This window comes from Stegodyphus dumicola, chromosome X1 (genome assembly GCF_044657685.1).
Source record: "Stegodyphus dumicola isolate Sdum_Otavi_A_Nest chromosome X1, ASM4465768v1".
In the NCBI taxonomy this organism is placed as follows: domain Eukaryota; kingdom Metazoa; phylum Arthropoda; class Arachnida; order Araneae; family Eresidae; genus Stegodyphus; species Stegodyphus dumicola.
The window spans coordinates 233,333,113-233,355,657 of NC_140780.1; the positions used below are offsets into that span (position 1 = coordinate 233,333,113).

The 22,545-nt window shown below is 32.0% G+C and overlaps 1 protein-coding gene across 4 annotated transcripts in view; it reads left to right on the plus strand.

Moving 5' to 3' along the window:
* The window catches only part of LOC118194932 (methionine adenosyltransferase 2 subunit beta-like), a 54,463-nt gene extending 37,020 nt beyond the window's left edge, over nucleotides 1-17,443 (plus strand). For all 4 annotated transcript variants that reach the window (XM_085807114.1, XM_085807112.1, XM_085807115.1 and 1 more), the window contains exons 5-6: nucleotides 12,201-12,391; nucleotides 17,106-17,443. In XM_085807114.1, coding sequence (XP_085663240.1) covers nucleotides 12,201-12,391; nucleotides 17,106-17,366 — 452 coding nt within the window. In that variant the 3' untranslated portion in view covers nucleotides 17,367-17,443. The remainder of the gene's footprint in view (nucleotides 1-12,200; nucleotides 12,392-17,105) is intronic.
* Nucleotides 17,444-22,545: the final 5,102 nt, after the last annotated feature.

Consider the following 22,545-nt stretch of genomic DNA (forward strand, 5'->3'; position numbering starts at 1 on the left):
ATGATTTTTGGTCCTTAAAAGTCCTTAATTTTTGGTCAAAATGAATAAACGGTCCTTAATTTTCCTCATTTAACATTTCTTATCGTTTCTAATGATTGCCCTTCTAAGTGTGAGTTGTGATTTCTCATGAATATGGAATTAAAATTACATGGCTCTTAACCAATCAGTTGGCGTATTTGCATTGCAAATGATAAGGAAACAATTAGCTACCTTAGAACGAAAGTATCGGGTGTCTGATTGGCTATTCACCCAATCTTTCGAAACAGGTGTTATCCATAAATTGATGGCTAAAAGTCCAGAAAAAGCCCAGAACAAAATGAAAATAGTTCTAACGGTATTAACGAGGAATAAACATGTTTTACAAGATGATTGTGATGAAATTCTGCTGCAGTTTGGAGAGTTTCTAGACAAAGTAGTTAAGACAAATTTACATGAATTTTCTACTTTTGATCCCCAAAATCTTTATCTTGACACATTTCTCACTTCTTATTTTCATGATTTTTACTATTCAAAAGTATGGAAAATAGTGAAAATGATTCCTATCTTGTCACATGAACAGGCCTCTGTGGAAAGGGGCTTCTCTGTAAATAAAGCAATTGAAATTGGAAATTTAAGTGACTCATCATACATTTTTCAATGCACAGTATTTGATTACATAAAATTTTCTGGAGGTATTCTTAATATCGAAATTAATAAAGAAATGAGATCAGCAGCAGCTTCTGCAAGGTCTAAATATATGCAGTATTTAGAAGAACAAAAATCTCTAACTAAATCTGAAAATTCAAAGAGGAAAAGAAATATTATTGAGGAAGAAATTGATTATATGAAGCAGAAGAAAAAATTTCTTCAAAGGGACATTAAAGATATTAATGAAGAAGTAGATGCTTTAGCAGATGAAGCCAAGACCAGCAGGAACATTGATTTGTTTATCAAAGCAAATGAACTTAGAAGAAAGAATAGTTAAAGAAAAGGAAATAGACACAAATAAATTAGATGTTAAAATATCTGAAAAAATTTTGGATTTAAAAAAACTTATAAATGTTTTGTATCTTTTATTGTATAGTTTATTATTCTAGTATCTTTCAAAAAGCCAAAGAAATAAATTTTATGTTTACAAATCTGTTATTTTAATCTGGAAAACATTCTTACATTTCGATTATAATAGTAGTTGACTGTGTTTAAATAAATATCAAATAAGTTAAATAATAATCATGTAAATCTCTAAAAAATCTGTGACTGTTATTAGTGTAAAATACACTTATACATGTTTTTCAAGAAATTATGTATGTTCCTAACTTAATGTTATCTACTTCATAACTTGTAGGGAGTAAGTTTAATTTTCAAAATTGTTTTATGTTAACCAGGCAGAAGGCGCGCACCCAACACTGACGTTGGAGATCGTGCGAGGTGACGCAGTTTCATTAGGAAAATGTGTTATATATTTTATAGAAACCATTTGAATATAAACAATAATTGCAATATTTCATTTAGAAACTATACGTCTTTACTTAAATAAACTTATTTCAATATTTAAGAAAAAATTCCATTCAAACTAAGTATATACCTAATCAGGGGTCAGAAGCTAACATATACTTCTGGCAAACATAGGAAGAATGAATTTTACATGAAAAATTATCACATATTTTGCAAAAAATTGTAGTTTTATTGTCTTTGGATCTTGGACACATAGCCGTCGGCCTTTGTCGAGTTTTGGTTTCTTTGATGGGCGTTACTCTGATACACTAGAAGTCGCATTATCGATGCTTTCACAAAGCACTTTAGGAAGCATTGACATATTTTTTGTTATCTAAATGTGAGGTGCTGTATAAGAGATATAGCCAATTTTTTAAGGAATTTTCTACTATTTCAATATTGTAAGGGTCTTTGTTGAGAATAAGGCAACTTGGGTATTTATTGCAGTGATGTTCAACACAGTAAAAGATGACCATTGGCCATCTGTTGATTTTTCGAGCTTTCGAATATAATGATAACATTTTAGCAACTTTATCTACACCACCTTTTGTTGCATTATGAAAGTAAATTTTTTCTGGTTCCTTCGTATCATCACTTTCATTAATGGCATCATCACAATGCATTGTAGATAACAAAACTACACATTTTAATTTTTTAGGCACATATGATACTAGTGTCGCGTTCTTTTAGAACCCAAATATAGAAGAATAACCATTCCTAGTTTTTGTTTGGACAAACTTGGAGGGGAATTTCAGCCTTGTTTCTGTTCAGGGTTCCTGAAATAGTTAACTTCTTTGATAAAAGTTCTTTTGCTAGAGGATAACTCGTATACCAGTTATCAATTGTTACATTTCTGCCCAAACAAAGGGGTGCACAGGCATTTTGTAATTTCAAATGGTGAATTTTCAAATCTAAAGGGAGCTTCCGACTGTTGTCCTGCATATATCTCCATGTTATAGCTGCAGAAAGTTCTTGAATCTACTAAGGCAAATATTTTGATTCCATACTTTGATGGGTTGCTGGGTATGTATTGACGAAAGGAACACCGCTCTCGAAATTTCTCTAATTTTTCTTTGGTAGGAACATATTTGCTAATAAGGTGTATCTTTCGGTAATTTTCATTGAAATCGGTAAAAAATTCTCTCACAGCCGTCAGTTTGTCCAACTTTTTACGAGCTTCATGATTAGTCACATTGACTAACCTTAGACACCTGAGAAGAAAATTAAATCTTTTATATGACATTGTGTTCCGTAAAATTTCAATGCCTGATCCATCAGCAGCCCACAAATCTTGCGTATTTTTATGTGACGATTTATGCAAGCCGTACAGATGCAAAAGCCCAGAAAGTGCTCTAATTTCCACAGCATTTGTCATTTTGGCATCCCGATCTCTGGTGTAATTTACCAATATTTTTTCAATATAAATATTTGTACACTCTACAATAGATCGTATCATTTTGGCATTGAAAAAAAATTCCCAACTTTCTAGAGACTCTGTTATATTGCGTGCAGTTCCTTTTAATCCTGGTAAATGAGTTATTATAATTTGAGAAGATGTTTTCACTTTTTGATTTGGTTTTCCTTTCTGCTAAACTCTTATTTTTGCTAATAAAAATACTTTTACTAAATCAGGATTTCTGTCATCTTGATCATTCTGCTCAAATTCACTTTCGCTGTCATGAGAACTGTATATTTCTTCATCAGATTCATTTTCACTATCTTGATCAATTTCTCCTTCAGAAGACTCAACTTCATCTAATACAGTTCTCAAACGTTCCACCTGTTTTTCATATTCATTAAATTTACATTTGTAAGCCATTATCTATCAAATAATCCAACAGAACAATAACAGCAACACTCGAGAGCACGAAGCTAAACTGCTACTAATGAAAAATTTTGAAGCAGTAACAGTCGCACGAGGTGACTGAGTCACCCCATTCCTTCTTGGATTCCAAGAATTGCTTCTCTCGCAGAAAAGAAAAGCAAGCAAAAATAACAATACACATTCCAAGGAGAGTGTCAAACAAGAGGATACTAGAAGGATGATTCATCAAAATGAAATATTTCCAGTTAGGATTGTTGATTTTTGACGCACGGGGTGACTCTGTGCCCCGCACGACTTCTCCCGGGTTAAATATGAAATCGAATTTAATAATAGTGCATAATACACACTTCTGTTAGTTTCTTAAAGTGAGATTACAAGCATGAAGTCGGTTGTATGGATAATTGCTTTATTCTATTCATTTTTTTGTTTGCTGATAGGTCCTTAATTTTTTTCTTTGATGGTCCTTAAAAGTCCTTAATTTTCATGTAAGGAAATGTGTACGAACTCTATTATGGTATGCTAATGCTGGTGAAATTACCATAACTTAATGATATTTTTCTTCTATTATTTGACAATCCTTTGTAACAAATTCAGTGCGGGTATCGCATTTTTTTGTCTGTTAATGTTTGTGGTCATCTACTATATATAAATCATTCTTCATGTAACCAAGTAGCCTAACAGATGGCTATACTACAATTCACTGTCTAATCACCGTAAATTGCATGAAGTGCATTGTAAAATTCTGTTTTAATTTTGCCATATAAACTTTTAATTTTGAAATATGATTCTAAACTTGGGTTCCTACAGTCACAATATCTCACACACTTGCAGGCTACATTTCAAATGTTTGTCACTTCAGAATGCCATTCTCTGGAGAACTAAAGTGGAATATTGCTTTTGTCTCACATTTTCAGCTATAATTAATAAAGTTATTATACTAATGATGGCGCTATCAAACTTGGAACTCAGCTGGTCGAACATCAAACAGGTATATTCTGAAAAATATGAACAGCTTGAAAGTACTACACAACAGAAAATAAAATGTATCTACCAAAAAAAAAAAAAAAAAAAAAAAAAAAAAAAAAATTGCATTTATTTCACACAGAGAGCAGAATTCTTTATTTTTCAATTAGTCTGTAAAATTTATGAACTGCCATGTATTAAATTCTATCAAACATTTCTCTTGTGTAATCTGCTGAGAAATATCTTGGATTATTAATCCATATTAGTTGGGAGGATGGTTCTGGATTCCTAGGTAATACTAGTAGCATCAGCATCCAGCCTACAATACAGACATGTATTTATGACATATTTTATATTAAATCTTCCATAATGCATTGGAAAATGTCTGTCATCAGTAAAAACTGGATTCAGATACCCATCTGAAATGAATTTTAGCAGGAATATGAGTGTGAATTTTCTTTTACTTGATTGATCATTTGATTTTTTCTAACATTCTCTCAGCTTATGAAACTTTGGTTTTGTTGTTCTGGTCATATTTTTCATGGCACAGTCATTGTTGAGGATACTAATTTCATTCTCATTGCAACACCTATTTTGCATATTTTGTGCATTATATCATGTATTACTTACTAATGTTACTAAGCAGCACTATGAATATGTATAGGACTTAACTTGCACTGGGAAAAGCTAGATTGAATCCTAAATTTCTTCAAATTTGAATCCTGCAGATAAGAATAATATTAGAAAGGAAAGAAGAAGAAAAATTTCTAAAAGCTTTTAAATAAAACATAAAAAATTTGCTTTCAATGAAAAATAAATATAATAAAGTTTTTGAAATACACCCATGTATATTAGACACATAAGTGAAGTTAAGTAAATGAAAAACAAAGTTAAACTCTTGCATCTTAAAATTCATTTTCTCAATATAATTTGGCTGGTACAATTCTAATTTAAATGAAATTTAGTAAATGAAGAGCATAATAACTCTCGAAGCTTGAAGTTCATTATTTCAGTATAATTTGGCAAATATACATGGCATCCAGGAAAGAAGGATGTGATAAAAAGGAACAACACTTCTATCAAAATTAGTATTATGTATTTATTGCATTGTGGTTTTCATAGCTGCAAAGAATTACTCAAAAAAGTTTTAGTACACCTCTGATGTCTAGACAATACTTTTATTTCATGTCGCAGATTTCAAAGCATTAGTGGTATAACCTAATCCTATAATTTCTGTAATCCAGGCATGAATCTAAAGAGGTCGAGTTGACTTTGAATGAAAAAATGTTTTCAGTTTTCCTTTCCATCTATCCAAACAGCAATGTAATAAGCACATTGATTTTGGTCATGTGTGTCATTCCTTTTCATTATTTCTTTCTTAGACACCCTGTATTTGAGTAGCAACTGAAGATAGTCATGGCTAAATTGTTCAGCTAGTAGGTAAATGGAGTCATGTGCATGATGCAGTGTTTATATACAATAGTATGAGCTTCTAGAAACATGCAAAAGTTATGGTTAAGAGGTTATGTATGTGCAGAATTATTATGAGAATTGAGAATGAGTTTTGAGAAAGCACAGGACTTTGAATTCTTCAAAATTCTGATGGATTTTATTCGAGTGCCATGATGCACACAGTGCAGCACTCAGCTGTAGTGAGGCTATATCAGTGTTTCAGGTACCACTGAAACTGCAAGAATCATGTTTGTTTTAATGAACACTTTTAACACATTATGGGTTTGGCCCTAAAGTTTCAATGTTCCCTAAAATGTCATGAATAAGAGCCATTTTTTTAAATTATAATTCCAAAAAGACCATCTCACATTGTACCCTGACTCCTTTTCTTCCAACATACATCCAACTCGAAACTGGATCAATCAGGATATGGTGGAAAATTTCATGTGTATTGAATGAGAAAACTCTCCTTTGATACAGAAATTTACATTCATAAACCTCGAAGGGTTAATAGGCATCAATGAAATTAATCTGTCCAAAGTTATGAGCTAAAATATTTAATAATTTATTAGATTAGCATTAAAAAGTTCAAATGATGAAAGCATTAAGACTGAGTTTTGGAATTTTAAGTCATTTTGAAAATGTTTGTGATCTGAGGACTTGAATATCCCATCCCTAGAAAAACAAAATGTAATTCATAATCCAGTTTGCATCTTATGAGTTAGTGAAATTATTTAAGATTACTCTGATCTGAGTTTGTGTGTCATTGTGTGGGAAGAATTAAATTTACTTTTTTTTAATAAAAAACACAGGAAAATTTGATAACTTGTTTTAAAACAGTTTTCTATACTCAACAACTTGAATTCTCGTATGTTCGTCATTTTACTCTTTCCAGGGGAAAGAGAGGAAAGTCAGAGGATTTCTTTTTCAAATTCAGGCTTTATTTTTCATTTGAATTAAAAGCTTTTAACATTATTTGAAAACACATTATTGCAAACAGGGCACATTATTCTAAAGATTATTTATCAGGTACTTTCTGATCATCTGCATCCCCACAAAAGTCAATGATTTTCCACATTGTGAATTGGCGAAAAACATCTACTTGGGTATTTTTATAGCTTATGTGTACTGTTCTTTTCATAGATAATAATGAGAAGGAGCATTTTATCTGATAGACAAGAATCTACATAATCCATAGTTAAATTTTTACAGCTAACAAATATTGTTTAGTGAAATAAAGAAAAATAAATAAAGCGTATTAACATGTTCACAAAACACGTCTGGTATATGTATGTGTGAGTTATTTATTATTCTATACTAAAATATATGCCAAAAAACTTGCAATTCTACCAATAGTTGTACATCATACAATAGTTGGCCATGTTTTAAGCTAAGAATATACTTTTCTAATTTTAGAGCAGGAGGAGTAAACATTATTTATTTATATGTAGGCACATAAGTTACATAAAACTGTGAAATTCTTACTAGTTTATTTTAAATGTTTCTTTCCATTCAAGGCATTCTTCATGGCTTTTAAAATGATGCAAATACAGTCAAAAGTCGTTAATTCGGACACCCATAATCCAGAATGATCTATAATCTGGACCTCAAAGCTACAAACTTTCTGCGCATGCGTCGCGTTCACGCATGCGCACAGGCATTTACGAGAGCGCGTAAGACCTTTACGGCTGCGAATATGTTTGTGCGCATGCGCCTTTAATGTGTAACGGAGGTATAAGCTAAGCTAAAATTATCTAATTCAGTTAATGTTGCAGATTGCATTGTTCCTTAATCTTCAAATTGGATCCAGCTTATTATTTTTTGCAGACTGTTAGAGCAATTTCATAAAAGTAAGTTTGAACTTTCGATTATGTCAAATAGAATTTCCGATATATATTTACTAATATGTAATTTGTATCTACAAAGCGAAAGTATGTTTTGAAATCCGAAATCTGTTTATCAATTTCACGCCGCGGATTGGAAGCTGATCTGTCAGCACTATCCTTATCTTCAGGGCAGATGTTTTTATTTTATTTGGCTTATAATTCCTTACTAAGTGTACTATTTCATCTCGATGTACTCCGTCTTTGATATGATTTAAATCAAGTTCCTCGTCATTATAATTTGCTTCCGATAGTGAAGAAAGTGACCCAGAGGTTATTGAAAACAAAAACATTTCGATTGACAAATTAGTCGGTATTCTCAACACAGCAATTATAGGACTTGAACAGCAGAACTTTGTAACTAAACAAGAAATTATGTCTGTTTAATAGAATTAAAGAGAAAGTATTATCACATGAAACGAAGCAACTTACATTGAAAGAAATGTTTAATAAAGTAAACAAATAAATATTAAGCTTTTTCTTTTTGTAAATTTTGATACCCTTTAGATCATAATTGTTCTTTATTTCATAAATTATGGTTTCATATTTTTAATTTTGTAATCTCTGCATGCCATCTTACCAGATTTAAACTGATGATCTATAATCCGGAATCGCCGAAGTCCCGATGAGTCCGGATTAACGACTTTTGACTGTACAAGATTACAGATCTTGGAAAATCTAACTGAACTTTAACTTTCTCAATTCAAATGTGTGGCTCCTGGTGTCATGAAGTTTGGTAGTCCTATTTTAAAATAAAGGATTTGTAAAATATTTAACATTAGAAAGTATTCTGTATTGCATAGTGTTTGTACTAAGTAGAACACATTTAAATGATCTGCATATGGAAGGATTGGGCCCAAATATGCAAACAGTGCAACATGCTAAGGTATTTAGGACGTAAGATTTTCTTGTAATTTGTCTTATGAATGCATGCAGTGTCTTATGAATGCATGTGTTTGTAATCTCTTTTCTTGTATATTAATTAACAAAAAATAGGCCTAAAATACATTATGTTGTTTTTGTTACTAACCTAATTTGTCTAAATCAGATCAAATACATGTAAAATTTGAAACTATGGAATAAAGTTCACAGTATGTGAATAGCTGACATTGTATACATAACTGCATAACAGAAATGATTAACCTGAGATTATGTAACACTTTTATGATATCTCTTCTAAATTCATATTATTTTTATGTAGAACATATAGTCACATTGTTTTTATTAGATCAATACTTGAATCTGCCACTTTCAAATTAGATATTTGCAGGCATAAAAACTGATTAAATTAATACAAGATTGATGTACACATACTTATCCAAATAAAATGTAAATTATGCTGAGTGTTAAAAAAATCTTATCCTTTGAATGTAAGCAATCATATTTTATCAGGTCAAAAATTAAATTTTGAAAAAATAATTATGTATGTATGTAGATATAATAGCAAATCAGCTTTTCTTGTATAGTCAGTCATCCAAAGGATATTTGCTGTTGGTATTGAATCTGTTTGTATATGAACAACTTTTAAAATTTCCTTTAAGTAAATGACATTTTAGTTATGATCTGTAGAAGGCCATTCAGTTTCTCATTTGTATTTTATATGATACATATTGCATTCATTATCTGTGTCATTAAAGTATCTGTTGCAAGTAGGACAAACTTTATTCAGATGATGTACTACATTTCTGAGGAAGAATGTTTACTACAGTCAAAAGTCGTTAATTCGGACACCCATAATCCGGAATGATCTATAATTCGGACCTCAAAGCTACAAACTTTCTGCGCATGTGTCGCGTTGAGGTAAGACCTTTACGGCTGCGAATTTGCATGTGCGCGTGCGCAAAATAAGTTTATGAATGCATGTTTAATGTATAATGGACGGTATAAGCTAAGCTAAAATTATCTAATTATCTATTTCAGTTAATGTTGCAGATTGCGTTGTTCCTTAATCTTCGAATTGGATCCGGCTTATTATTTTTTGCAGACTGTTAGAGCAAATTTATAAAAGTAAGCTTGAACTTTCGATTATGTCAAATAGAATTTCCGATATGTATTTACTAATATGTAAAAGATCTACAAAACGAAAGTATGTTTCGGAGTCCATAAAACAAAAAGTCGAATTGCTGCAAAAAATGGATAAAGGCATATCCTTTGTTTATCTAAACTTTAACGTTTGTTTATCTAAACTTTGTTTATCTTTAATGCTGCGGCGCCGCACAATGAATTGGAAGTTGATCTGTCAGCACTATCCTTATCTTCAGGGCAGATGTTTTTATTTTATTTGGCTTATAATTGCTTACTAAATGTAGTATTTCATCTCGATGTACTCTGTCTTTGATATGATTTAAATCAAATGCCTCGTCATTATAATTCGCTTCCGATAGCGAAGAAAGTGACAGAAATTATTGAAAACGAAAAAATTTCGATTGACAGATTAGTCAGTATTCTCGACACAGCAATTATAGGACTTGAACAGCGGAACTTTGTAACTGAACAAGAAATTATGTCTGTTTATAGAATTAAAGAGAATGTATTATCACATAAAAAACGAAGCAACTTAAACAACTTACGTTGAAAGAAATGTTTAATAAAGTAAACAAATAAATATTAAACTCTTTTTTTTTTTTTCTAAATTTTGATACCCTTTAGATCATAATTGTTCTTTATTTCGTAAATTACGGTTTCATATTTTTAATTTTATAATTTTTGCATGCCATTTTACCAGATTTAAACTGATGATCTATAATCCGGAAAAATCGATAATCCGGAATCGCCAAAGTCCCGACGAGTCTGGATTAACGACTTCGTAAGTAAAGAACATTTGTACGAGTTATTTTTCAGTAATAATACTCTGGAAGAAATAATCTGATTTTGTCTCCAGTTAAATTTTTATCTATTCATATTAAGTATGAAGTAAATAAATTTTTAGCAATTTGATTTTCTCAAAATTCAGAAGCAGAACTTTTAGTATTTAATTGCAGAATATGCAAATTTCTAATATATTTCACTTTTTCATAATTACTATAAATGACAGTTTTTAATTGTTATTGCATAAAGGTAATGCATTAACAATTAAAAACTGCATAACATGTTATGTTGTTCGGTACAACTCTGATATACCCCCTAATTTCATCAAATGTGGCGATATGTGTTCTGCGCTGGTTTTTGGCGCGATTGCGTGTTCTATGGCAACCCTGTTGACGTTGAAAAATCTTTTGCTGGAACTCATTGATTCGCGTTTGTGTCTGAGAAGATGGGAGGGAAAGATAAAATGGTAGTTGTTGAATTGAATTTCGGCAAAAGGAAACATCATTGTGGCCATCCTGTTAAGGGCTAGTGGGTATATGGAGGTGTGGAAAGAAGGTCTCGGAGATTATTTTTAATGGCTGTGCATGATAGAAGTAGGGATTTGTGATTTTATTTATTTGTGAACCATAGTATGAATTTTCTGGAGTGTGTCTGGCTGTCATGTAAATGCAATAGTGATTACGTGGTGGCATGTTAAAGGCGGTATGAAATTGGTATTTCTGCTGTTCAAAAAAGCATTACTTCATGGTAAGTGCATTTTACTTTATTCTTGTTCTTATTTTGTAGAATGTTATGTTCATTGGTTCTTTAGTATGAATTTCTGTCGTTATTGTTGTTTTTGAAACAGAACGCTGTGTACATGGTATTATTTGAAATTTATTGTTGTTATGTTATTTTATTAAAGCGAGGTGTGCGTAGATCGTAGATTCATTCCTTGCCTAAATTGTGCAATTTGTAGATTTTTTTAAAGTTTAAATAGGATGATGTGTACATGGTATTCTTTGAAATTTATTGTTGTTATGTTAATTTATTAAAGCAAGGTGTGTGTAGTTTGTAGATTCGTTCGTTGTCTACATTGTGCCATTCGTAGATGTTTCTTAAAGTTAAAACATGTCGCTGACATGGATTTTTGTCAAATATTTTTGGTTAGGAACTTTATGTTTTTCCTATCTAAATTTTTTGTTTTTGGTTTCAGATTTTTAGCTTAAATAGTGTGTGTTCAAAACGTAGTTTTTGCATGTGCGAAAACCACGTTTTTGGAGACATTTTAGGCTTAAAGTTCAAAATGTAGACAAAAAATTTAGATAGTGATATGGCAGCGTGAAGTTTCTCGCCAAAAATGTTTGGCGAGAAATTTGGCGACTTGAGGGCGCATATCAGAGTAGTTCCGTTGTTCTAGTATGAAATTACACATTCTAGATAGAAAAATTTGTTTCCAGAGAGAAAAATAGTAGTTGTGAACACGATTTAAAACTGATGACTTTGTAAAATTTGATTCTTGTTACTTGCAGTTCATCAATATTTCTGTGGTTAATGATATTTTAGTCTAATTTTGAACACATTTACATGATTCATAAATTCATATGAAACATTTTCTTTTTGCAAAAAACTGCATGCATTTTATTCAAAAACATGAAACTTTGGTTTAGTTTCTATATTGTTTTTAATAAAATAAAGCCACTGTTACATTAGAAGTCTTATTAGTAGAACACAAACATGTACTTATTTTAATTACTAATAAAAAGTTCTTAATTTATGTAAAACTGTTTAACTTTGTAATGTTTTTAATATTGCAGATAGCTGTATTTTACGTATACCAGTCTTATATGGAGATGAAGAATACATTGGAGAAAGTGCTGTATCATCTCTCATAAAGAATTTAAAACAGCCAGTTCCCACAAAGCTGTCTAATGCTGAAATCAGGTTTCCATCACATACTAATGATATTGCTTCCATCATCTTTCAGTTAATGCAGTGCAAATTAAAGGTAAGCAATTAAAAATTTAAAAATTCACTTGTCTATGAAATATTTCAATAATATTACAAAATACGTATATGTATACACTCACATACATCCCTACTTGCAGACATATATATATTTCTGAACCGGCCGGGCCAACAGAACACTATTCAAAGTACTTTTGCTCTCAACATTTTCAGCTATTCAAGGAAGAATGTCTGTGTTGAAAATAATGCTTAATAACTCACATAATAAGTTCACATTGACTATTTCATCTGCTAATAGTAATAATGTTTCTTTAAGGGGAAAACATTCAAAGGCTTATTCACCCAAAGGGGAAGGGATGCCTTCATGGAGGTTTTTCGAAGAAAAACTGGCTGGTATTCACATTGTACATTGCTTGAACCATGAGCACATCTTTTAAATTGCTTTTTAAACTGCTGGGAAATAAACCTTGGATGTTATACCAGTGTTCAGCAGCAATAATTGCACAACTTTTCGGGAGCATAACTAGTTCTCACGACGTGCTTCGCCTTGCCAGGTGCCCTTCAGAACAGTTACGGGGGTTCGACCCTCTTCCCTGTACCCTAGAGACACTGACACTAATCGCCATAACGGCGATCCTGGTCGTCTAGATGCTACTTGCCAGTTGCTCAGGCTGCCCGTTGCAGTGGAACATTACCCAGAGAACCCGGAATGCTACCCCCCAGGCTACTACAGTCTCAGTGTTCTAGGACAAGCAAAAATTATTGTGCTGAATTACCTGTTTTTATTATTTTATGCAGCAGCTGTTGCATTTGCATATGAAAATAATAGCATTTGCAATCATATTGACAGTATTCAGAGAGAAAAATGAATATTTTTTTTAACTTTCTTATGGTAATGATGAAAGTATTTTCCCCCAGAAAAGTTATATTCAGTGCAGTGTTTCATGAACTGTTTAATTTTAGAAGTAAGTATCTGTTTCTTCATCTATCCCAAAACTGCAACCTATTTTCATGCCATTTTCTGTTTATGATACTGTGTCCATGCATAGGCAGTTTTCATGAAGAAGTTCACTTGGAATAATAAGTTTTAGTTTTTATTTATGGGTTCATTTAAATTTTTTCCTCAACTCATTTACTAAGTTTTTTTAATACGTCCATACTTATTTTGCAAATTCACTTGTTTACAAAGCTGAAAAGTTAAAAATATACCTTTATATCTTTAGATTTCTCTCTTTCTTTTTTTAACTGGCTTAAAGTTAATTATGACATTATATATATATAAGTTTGGAATCGTAGAATTGAAAGCCAACTACTATTTATACGGCTTGCTTCAAATGTTGATTTAATCTAATAGGGATTATGTATGGACACAGTATCAAATTTTAAAGTATTTTGTAAAATATAATGAGTATAAAAGAATTTTGTGATGCTTTTTGTGGAAATGTTTACATAAGTTGTGAAACTTAATGTTTGCTTTCGATTTTGATAAAAAAATATCTTTCATTAAAACAACAACTAGTTCCTGTAATGTTTAAAATTATATCTGTATGAAGAAAAAGTATTTTCTTTCTAAAAGAAGCTGCTGTAATTTATCTTTGTATCCATACACATTAGCAAAATATTCACAAATATTCATTGCAAATATTTCTTTCAGGCTTCTTTCTAACAAATATGCAAGTCACTAATTAAATTCATTCTTTAGCTGTGTTCTTAACTGTTAGCCATTCTTTGCAGTTTCTCCTTAGATGTATCTTCAGATATATAGCAATTTTGACAGTTCGAGAGCAGATTAGCTCAGGATATTGTCTCAATGAATGCCTTTTTTTCCCTGACTGTAAGTAGAAGTGTGTAACCCTAAATATTTTGTGAATATAATAAGGAAAAGTAATATTTTTTAAATTTTGGAATTCCTATTAAACTCTAAATGTATTATGGATAATTAATGATTTACAAGTAGCATATATGTGGGCAAACAAGATGTTGAGTTATATTTAAGTGGGAGCTCTCTTCATCTTATAAAAAGAGGGAACATCATGTATGCCACCAAAGTCAAAGTGGACAAATACACTGGTTATAAAGTAACGAAAAATCACGATTACTGAGAAAGTTACATGTAGAATTTTATGAAACTTGCCCGCAATATACAACACGTAGTAAGGTATCAAATAACATAAAAATAAATTACCAGACAATTATGGTAGTATTAGCACATGTATAAAATGAACAAATCGAAGGTGTCAGTTTGCTATAGGAAAAGTACCTTCAATAGGGAATATGATCGCCTCTAGAAGCAATACAGCACATAGAGTGATGCGTGATGCTTTCAATTATGCGGTCTATCAGTTCCATAGGAAGCGAGAGCCATTGCTCTTGCAAAGCTGTTGCAAGCATGGCAAGGGTCTGAGGGGGCAGACAGAGAGCAGCTAGACGTCTTCCTAAATCATCCCAAATGTGCTTAATAGGATTCAAGCCCAGGGATCAAGCTGGCCACTCCATGCACATAATTGTTTCCTGTTGAAGATAATCATCTACAATGCGAGCCTTGTGTGATCTTGAGTTATCATCCTGTAACAGGAAAACATCACCTATTGCCCTGGCACATGGGTGCACATAAAAGCATCAAGGATGTCATCTCTAAACTGGAGCGACAAACGACATTCACGGTTTTCGTTGGAAAGACATGGAGGTCTGTGCGTCCACCCAAAGAGATGCCACCCCAAACAAAGACACTGCCTCTTCTGTATGCATCTCTATAACGGATGTTTGACGGATGATAACGGGTTCCAGGTTCTCTCCATATCAAATAACGCCTACTATCCCTATCTAGACTAAACCTGGACTCATCCGTAAAGAGAACAGCCCTCCACTGATCAAGCGTCCAAGTAGACATGTTGTCGTGCCTACTGCAAACGGCCCCTCCTATGGCGTGATGTGAGCGGCATGCAAATGGCTGGTCGTCTCGCATACAGACTACCTTCGTGAAGCCTTCTACACACAGTTTACGTTGACACCAACCTTCCGTTGGCTACAGCAAGGGAGGATCTAAGAAGAGTCGGAGTAGCGGTTCTAGTCCTGTGTGCACATAATGTCAAATATTGGTCATCAGTGCTCATCGCAGCAGTTGGCCGTCCTTGGCTGAACCTCCTAGATGCTGAATCTGTGGTTTGTAATTGCTTCCAAAGTCTGTGAACCACAGGACTTGCATTTAGCCATCAGGCTACTTCTGTTTGACTTTATCCTGCCTCTAGTCTCCCAATGGCTCTCCATTGTAGTTCTGCAGGCAAATGATGCCTGGAGGTCATTGTTACGAATTGGCTATCTCTGATTTCTGATGTCACAATGAAATATGTGGGCTTGCTCTCAAACATGGACTTTTACTCTCCTTGCAGATGACGTATTCCAAATGCAGTGCCACTAATTTGCATATTGCAGTTTTACTCAGCTACTCTTACTTGGCAACATATTCAAATTTTACACGGTTTGGCTTATTTTTGATGGAGTTATCGCTATTTTTGTGATTTTTCCTTAATTTATGATAACCAGTGTATAACAAGCCACTTGAAGTGCTGGTAGCTGGAATCTAGCATGGAGATTTGTCGCTCTTTTTGTACTTCCTCCCCATGGTGACAATCAATTTCTGTATTTGTGGTATGTTTTGCCCTAAGAGTATGTATATATTGAAAATGGCTGTTCACATATCACTACACAGGGCCATGATTGACAGTACTGATGAACTTAATTCTCATCACCAATGGTATTTTGATGACATGACCTTTCCCAATGTTTTTTTGAGTCTCAGGTAATGAGTGTTTAATCTATGAAGTACTGTGGCATCTTACGGATAAAAGTCTAACCTATAACCACATTAAGGAGTGATATTTCAATATAAATAGCAAAATTACTATTTTTCATCATCAACAAACTAGGAAGTAAGCACACAGCTGTCTTTTCAGGATCTTGTTGAATGTTGAGATTTTAATAAGAAAAATAAATTTCACAATAAATATGCGTGATTAAAAATATAAAAAACTTAATCAAAGAGTTAGCAGAGAAGTTCATGCTTTGGGAGCACGCGATAAAATACGTGATATAAACATTCACAATAGTGTATATCAGAGTGCTACAGATATATGAAATCAGATGCTCTCCAAAAGAATATTTTCAAATGTAAAGTTCAGCCTATGAGGCAACTATTTGAATATGGGAAATGGCCAAAACTAAACATTTGGAAACTGTCTGTACTAAAGCTTTTGGATATGAAAAGAAAGCAACTTCTAATATCGAGTTTTAACAAAAGTTTCCCACCACTGCAAACATTGTCTGTGCAAACACTTCTCATTGGCATGTTTAATCATATTTTATCAAATGATTTTTGGCATTTGAAAGAAAGAGACATGTTGTGAAATTTGTAAAAAAATGTCATTATCATTGCCTACCCGTATTTGTAATAAGAATGTCATTACATTGCAGAAATACCCTCCCCCTTTACATAAGAATTTCCTAATATGCATTATCCCAACTTGCAAGGAATACAATCTGGATGCAAAATGATTCATCTTGTACTGAGTCTTCAAAGTTTATGCTGCTGGTATTTTAATTAATTTATTATCACAATTGAGTATTTAAGTATCTGATACTGTAAATGAGTAGTATCTAGAAAGTTGTCAGTTCTTGCAATTCTATAAGAACTCCCTTTAGATAAAGATATGATTTGATATTAGATGCTATATTTTTGTTTATTTCTCTATCAACAGGATATGTCCTTAAATTCTGTTTTTCACTGGTGCGGATTAGAACCTTTTACAAAGTATGAAATGGCAAAAATTATTGCTGAAGAGTTTTCCATCTCATTCTCCCACATTATACCAGATGAGACTCCAAGTTCTGCTCCACGACCGAAAAATGTCGAGCTTAGTTGTGATAGACTGAAAAAATTAGGGATAAGCCAGCATACAGTTTTTCGTGATGGAATAAGACAAAGTTTTAGGAAATTCTTTGAAGAAACAGAACTGTAATATTCACTTTGTTTATTGTTTTGTTATGATTAAATTTTGTTCAAATTATTATATAAAATAAAATTTTTATGACTGTTTTTCTCTCTTTTTAATAATATCCACATGAAACCCTACATTAAGACTTTCCATTTAAATAGTGAAATTTTTCAAATTTAAGCAAATTATGCATGAAGTTTTGAAAAGTTGATTGCATACTTTTTTCCATACTTTGTACCCTAAGCTGTGGTAAAAGAGATACAGCATTCATTCTCCAAATTCCTTTCTTTAAACTTTGTAATATCTGTCAACCATAGGTTCTGAATGTGAGGGCAGTGGGCAGTGAGGAAATCTTAGGGGCTTTATTGGTTGGAGAAGCAGTAAGGGGGCATTAAAAAGCAAGTGGCAAATAGCAGTGCGATTGGAAAATTTGATTGGCTAAACATTTTTTTTTAAATGCTTAAACATTAACTTAATGATACTAATATAACAATCATGCATCTTTAAAATAAAATCAAGTTAACTGTTTATACATGTTGATAGAAGCTGTGTGTAAGCTCTTCCACCCCCCCCCAAGTAACAAAAAATTCTGAGAACATAATTCTAGAATATACAAATAGTTTGTTCTTTCAGTATATACCATTGCATGTCCTGGGGCAAGAATATATGAATATTTTATAAGGTTCCTGATTACCATTCTACTACCACAATGCATGGCAAGCTTTAATTGTTAATTTAACGCAGTGCAAGTGCAACATAAAACACTATTATAAACTTTCGTATTTAAATAAAGGAATTTTTTTTTATTTGAGCAGACTATGTGGGGAGTTTGAAAAGTTGGCTACATACTTTTTTCCATAATCCTTTGTCATATAAAATTTTCTAAAGCTTAAATGAAATTTAAAGGGGAAGCTTCAAGTATAAATTTTGAAATAAAATGCCATTGAAGTTTGGTGTGTCTGAATATTCTAACTATGTAGAAATTCGCTCAGAAAGTAGAAGTTGATGTAAAACTACAAATTCTACACAGTTGTTCATCCAACACAAAGCTGGAAAGCATGAGTAAAAAAGGTGTTAAGGTTAAAAGAATGGAAAGTGAATTGGAAAATGTGATCTAAAACCTTAAAAAGGTTATTCTTGTATTTTATATTGTGTAAATCGAAATAATTTTCCTTCCAAGAATCTGATGTGAACCAAGGAAAAGTCTTTATACAAATTTTGGTTGAAGAAATGATGATGCAAATTTTAGCTTTGAAAGCAGCATTAACTTATTTAAAATTTTGTAAAACGTTTGCTCAATTATGTAGGTTTAGAATTTAACTTCTCATCCATGGTCATTAATGTAACATTTAATATTTCATAATTTTCAAATGGCAACAATTAGCATTTAGTAACTTGTGAACGGCAACATTTTTGGAATCATGTAAAAAGTAGAACTATGTTAGTGCTGCAGTGCTCTATAATATTCTATGCTTATAATAAAGAGTTTAAACAGGTAAAAGTGTACCCTCTTTATTTTATATGGCATTCAGGAGTGTTTTGCTTTCAAAATGGAACCATCACAGCCAACGAAATTTGATGGAAATCTTGCTTCAAACTGGCAGACTACAGTCGCTCGAAAAATATGAAATAACCAGTGGGTTACATAATAAAGAATAGAAGGTAACAGTTAATACCTTTCTTCATGCAATAGGAATTTGCGGTTTTGAAATATATATTGCAATTCCTATAGAAGATGGTATAAATAAAATTAAGACAAAATTTATGGAATATTGTATATCTAAGAAAGATATTACACATGAAAGACATTTATTCTTTACTAGAAATCAAACCACGTTGAAAGCCACAGATGAGTAAGTAACTGATCTTTGAAATAAAGCTAGAACATGTGAGCTTATACAATTAACAGATAATCTAATAATGGATAAAATAGTTTGTGGTATTAAAGATGATGTAGTGAGAGCAAGATTATTACATGAAACAGAATTAGCATTAGAAAAAGCTCTTGGTATATGCAGATCTTCAGAAATAAATACACATCAGATGAAAATAATAAAAGATGAGGAAACTGTAATAAACAGTGAAAAAGAAACAAAATAAATATATTAAGAATATAAACAAAGAGGTAAATATTGAGAAACAAGCAACAAAATTTTGTTTTAAGTGTGGAACATCTTATGAGTATCTAAAGTGTCCAGCATATAAAAAAATGTGTCACACACGTAAAATGCAAATCATTTGCGAATTACTGCAAAAGCTATAAAATAAAAAATGAAGCTATCAAGATAAACAAAAAAGAGAAATTAAACTACTAGATCATAACTCTGAGGAAGAGTTAGAAATTTATATAGGTGCATAAAACCTTAGTTCAAATAACAAAGAAGAGAAATTGACTGTTGACATTAATATAAATAAAAATAACTTGAATTTGCAGTTAGCTACTGGAGCGATGTGCAATATTATTTCTAAAAGCAAAGTGAAAATGCTAAATGTTCCAATATGGAAGTCTGAAATTAAAAGATTAGTTACATTCTATGGGAATATTAAGATTAAAATCATGTCTGCAATAGTTTTGATTCAAAAAAGTAATGTCTGTTTATACTGAGGACTTACTGGAGGAATACAGAGATGTAATTGAAGGCTTAGGCTGTTTGAGTGGAGAATATAAAAATCCAGTTAAAACAAGATGCAATACCAGTAGTTCATCCTCCTAGAAAAATACCCATAGCTATACAAGATAAAGTGAAGAAAGAACTACAAAGAATGGAAAATTTAAATGTTATTGAGAAGATAAGAGAACCAAATGAATGGATAAATTCAGTAGTCAGTCACTGTTATCAAACCTAACAAAGTAAGAATATTAATTTAGAAGTCAAACAACAAAAATCAGTGTTATATTTTCAAATTTTCACAGGACTAGTTTCAATGGTTTTACCGAAACTCCATCCTCAGCTGCAAAAGCACAAATGAACGAGATAAAATCCATTGGAGAACTGGATTTTCTAGAGGCATTTCACATTCAAAAAAAAATTTTTTTTTTCTGTTTTAGTTAAGGATCCTAATTCGAATCCATCTTTGCCTTCAGCCTTTAAAAAAATTATGTTTTAGTTCTGGTTTCTTCAACAGATTGCACCACTTGATTATTTTCTGTCCAGGCTTTCTTATCTAATCATTATATCCTATCTCACTCATTTGCGCTTTTGCAGCTGAGGATGGAAAAGGAATTCTGTTTACATTTTCTTTATAGTTCCACGTACATGATGCTAATAAAAATAGTTTATATTGAAAGATCTTCTTCAGTCATAATAAAGTGGCATCCAAAGACAAGGCAGAGTTTGTATTCAGCATTTGAAGAATTTAGAATTATAAAAGTGTGCAGGTACGAATAATTTAAATTACTGCTTATAAGTATACAATATGCTGTTTACGATGATAAAGTGATTTAAGTTTCAGAAAGTATAATCACTTTAATTTCTTCAGTATAAAAAAAAAAAAAAAAAAAAAAAAAAAAAAAAAAAAAAAACTGGGAATTTATTACAAGTCATTTTAAATAACTATTTTAAGGGTACATATAAATAAGGATGCTCTGAAAAGAAAACGAAAGTTGTTAAAAGCTTCATTTACGTCTACGGTGAATAAGTTGAAACAATATTTGGCGATGAATGTAGACGGCAAGGATGGCGATAAGCTATGCGCATTGAACGCTCAGTTACGAGATAAATTTTTACGTTTAAATGAGATTCAGAAGAACATTTCGTCATTACTTTTAAAAAATACTGAGGCTGTTGCTGAATACGAAGCTGATTTTGAGGTGGCAGAGGATTACAGAGATAATTAATTATCTTGAGCTTAAATCAAAGGTAGAAATGCTATTAAGTAAAGATTCTGGATCTTTTTTGAAAAGTTCTGCAGAGCGTGATGTGGTAACATTAAGATTCTGGATCTTTTTTGAAAAGTTCTGCAGAGCGTGATGTGGTAACATTAAATTCCCTAAATTTAAATATAAAATATTTTCGGGTTATCCCAAAGAATTTTAACTTTTTGGAGTATTTTTTCAAAAATACATGACTCAGAGGAACTTGCTGTTATAGACAAATTCCAGTATTTATACCAGTCTATGGTGCCTGATTCGAGAGCTGCTACATTAATATCCAGTGTCATGTATCTGGCTGCGATGAGCCAATCAGCTGCCTGGCAGAGCCCAGCAAGTGAGAGAGACGACAGTTGCATGCTAGCCTCATAGGAGGCAGGTGGTAGATTAACTATGTTGTAGGAGCGAGGTAGTGCTCCGAGTTTACCATTATTCTTTGAACGTTAATTTTTAATAAATGTTTGTTTTGTTTTCTTTATGGTGCCTTATTCATGCGTGAAGCCATTACAGCATGCTCTCCTTTTGAGAACCAGAGTGAACAAGGGTGACTGGATTTTGAGAAAAGGTGAGAAATTTTTGTTGTAATTTTAAGGAAAATTTCTTCTAAATATATTTAAGGGAGTAGTTAAAAGTGAATTGATTTCGGCGTTGAAGGAACTCGGTGAAGAAGCCGATTCTAATTTAAAAGTTGTAGAATTAAAAGATAAGCTTTTAAGTTTTAAAGAATATTTGAAAGATAAAGATTTTGTTATTGAATTTCTTAATACTACGATTGAAGAAAGGAAAAAGTAAGAAGAAATAGCAAAATTGCGTTTGATGCAAATCGAAAGTAGCAACAAATCTGGTAACAACGTAGAAAATACACTTTCATTAGATAAGCTTTTGAAAGCTGTACAGGCTTTATCGATTTCTGTACCTGAAAAGGGTGAAGTATGGAACTTATTTTTTGATTCAATAGAAAGGGCTTTTAAGCATAAGAATGTACCAAATGAGTTTAAGTCTGAAATTTTACTTAAACTGATAGGTGATAAATCTTCTAATATTCTAGTATATATTAAAGATGATGATTTGAAAGATTATGAAAAAATTAAATCTTTAATCCTTAAGGAATATGAACCATCACCAATTATATGTTTAGAAAATTTTTGCCATGCTCAACGGTTGATGGGGGAAACTCATTTGCAGTTCGCCTCTCGTTTAAGATCATGTTGGATGCATTATCGTAAAAGCGTCAATTATTTTGACTCTTTAATTAACTTAATAATTTCTGACAAACTTTTTCAAACATTGGATAGTGATTTAGCGTGCCATGTTGCAGTTCGACAAGGTGAA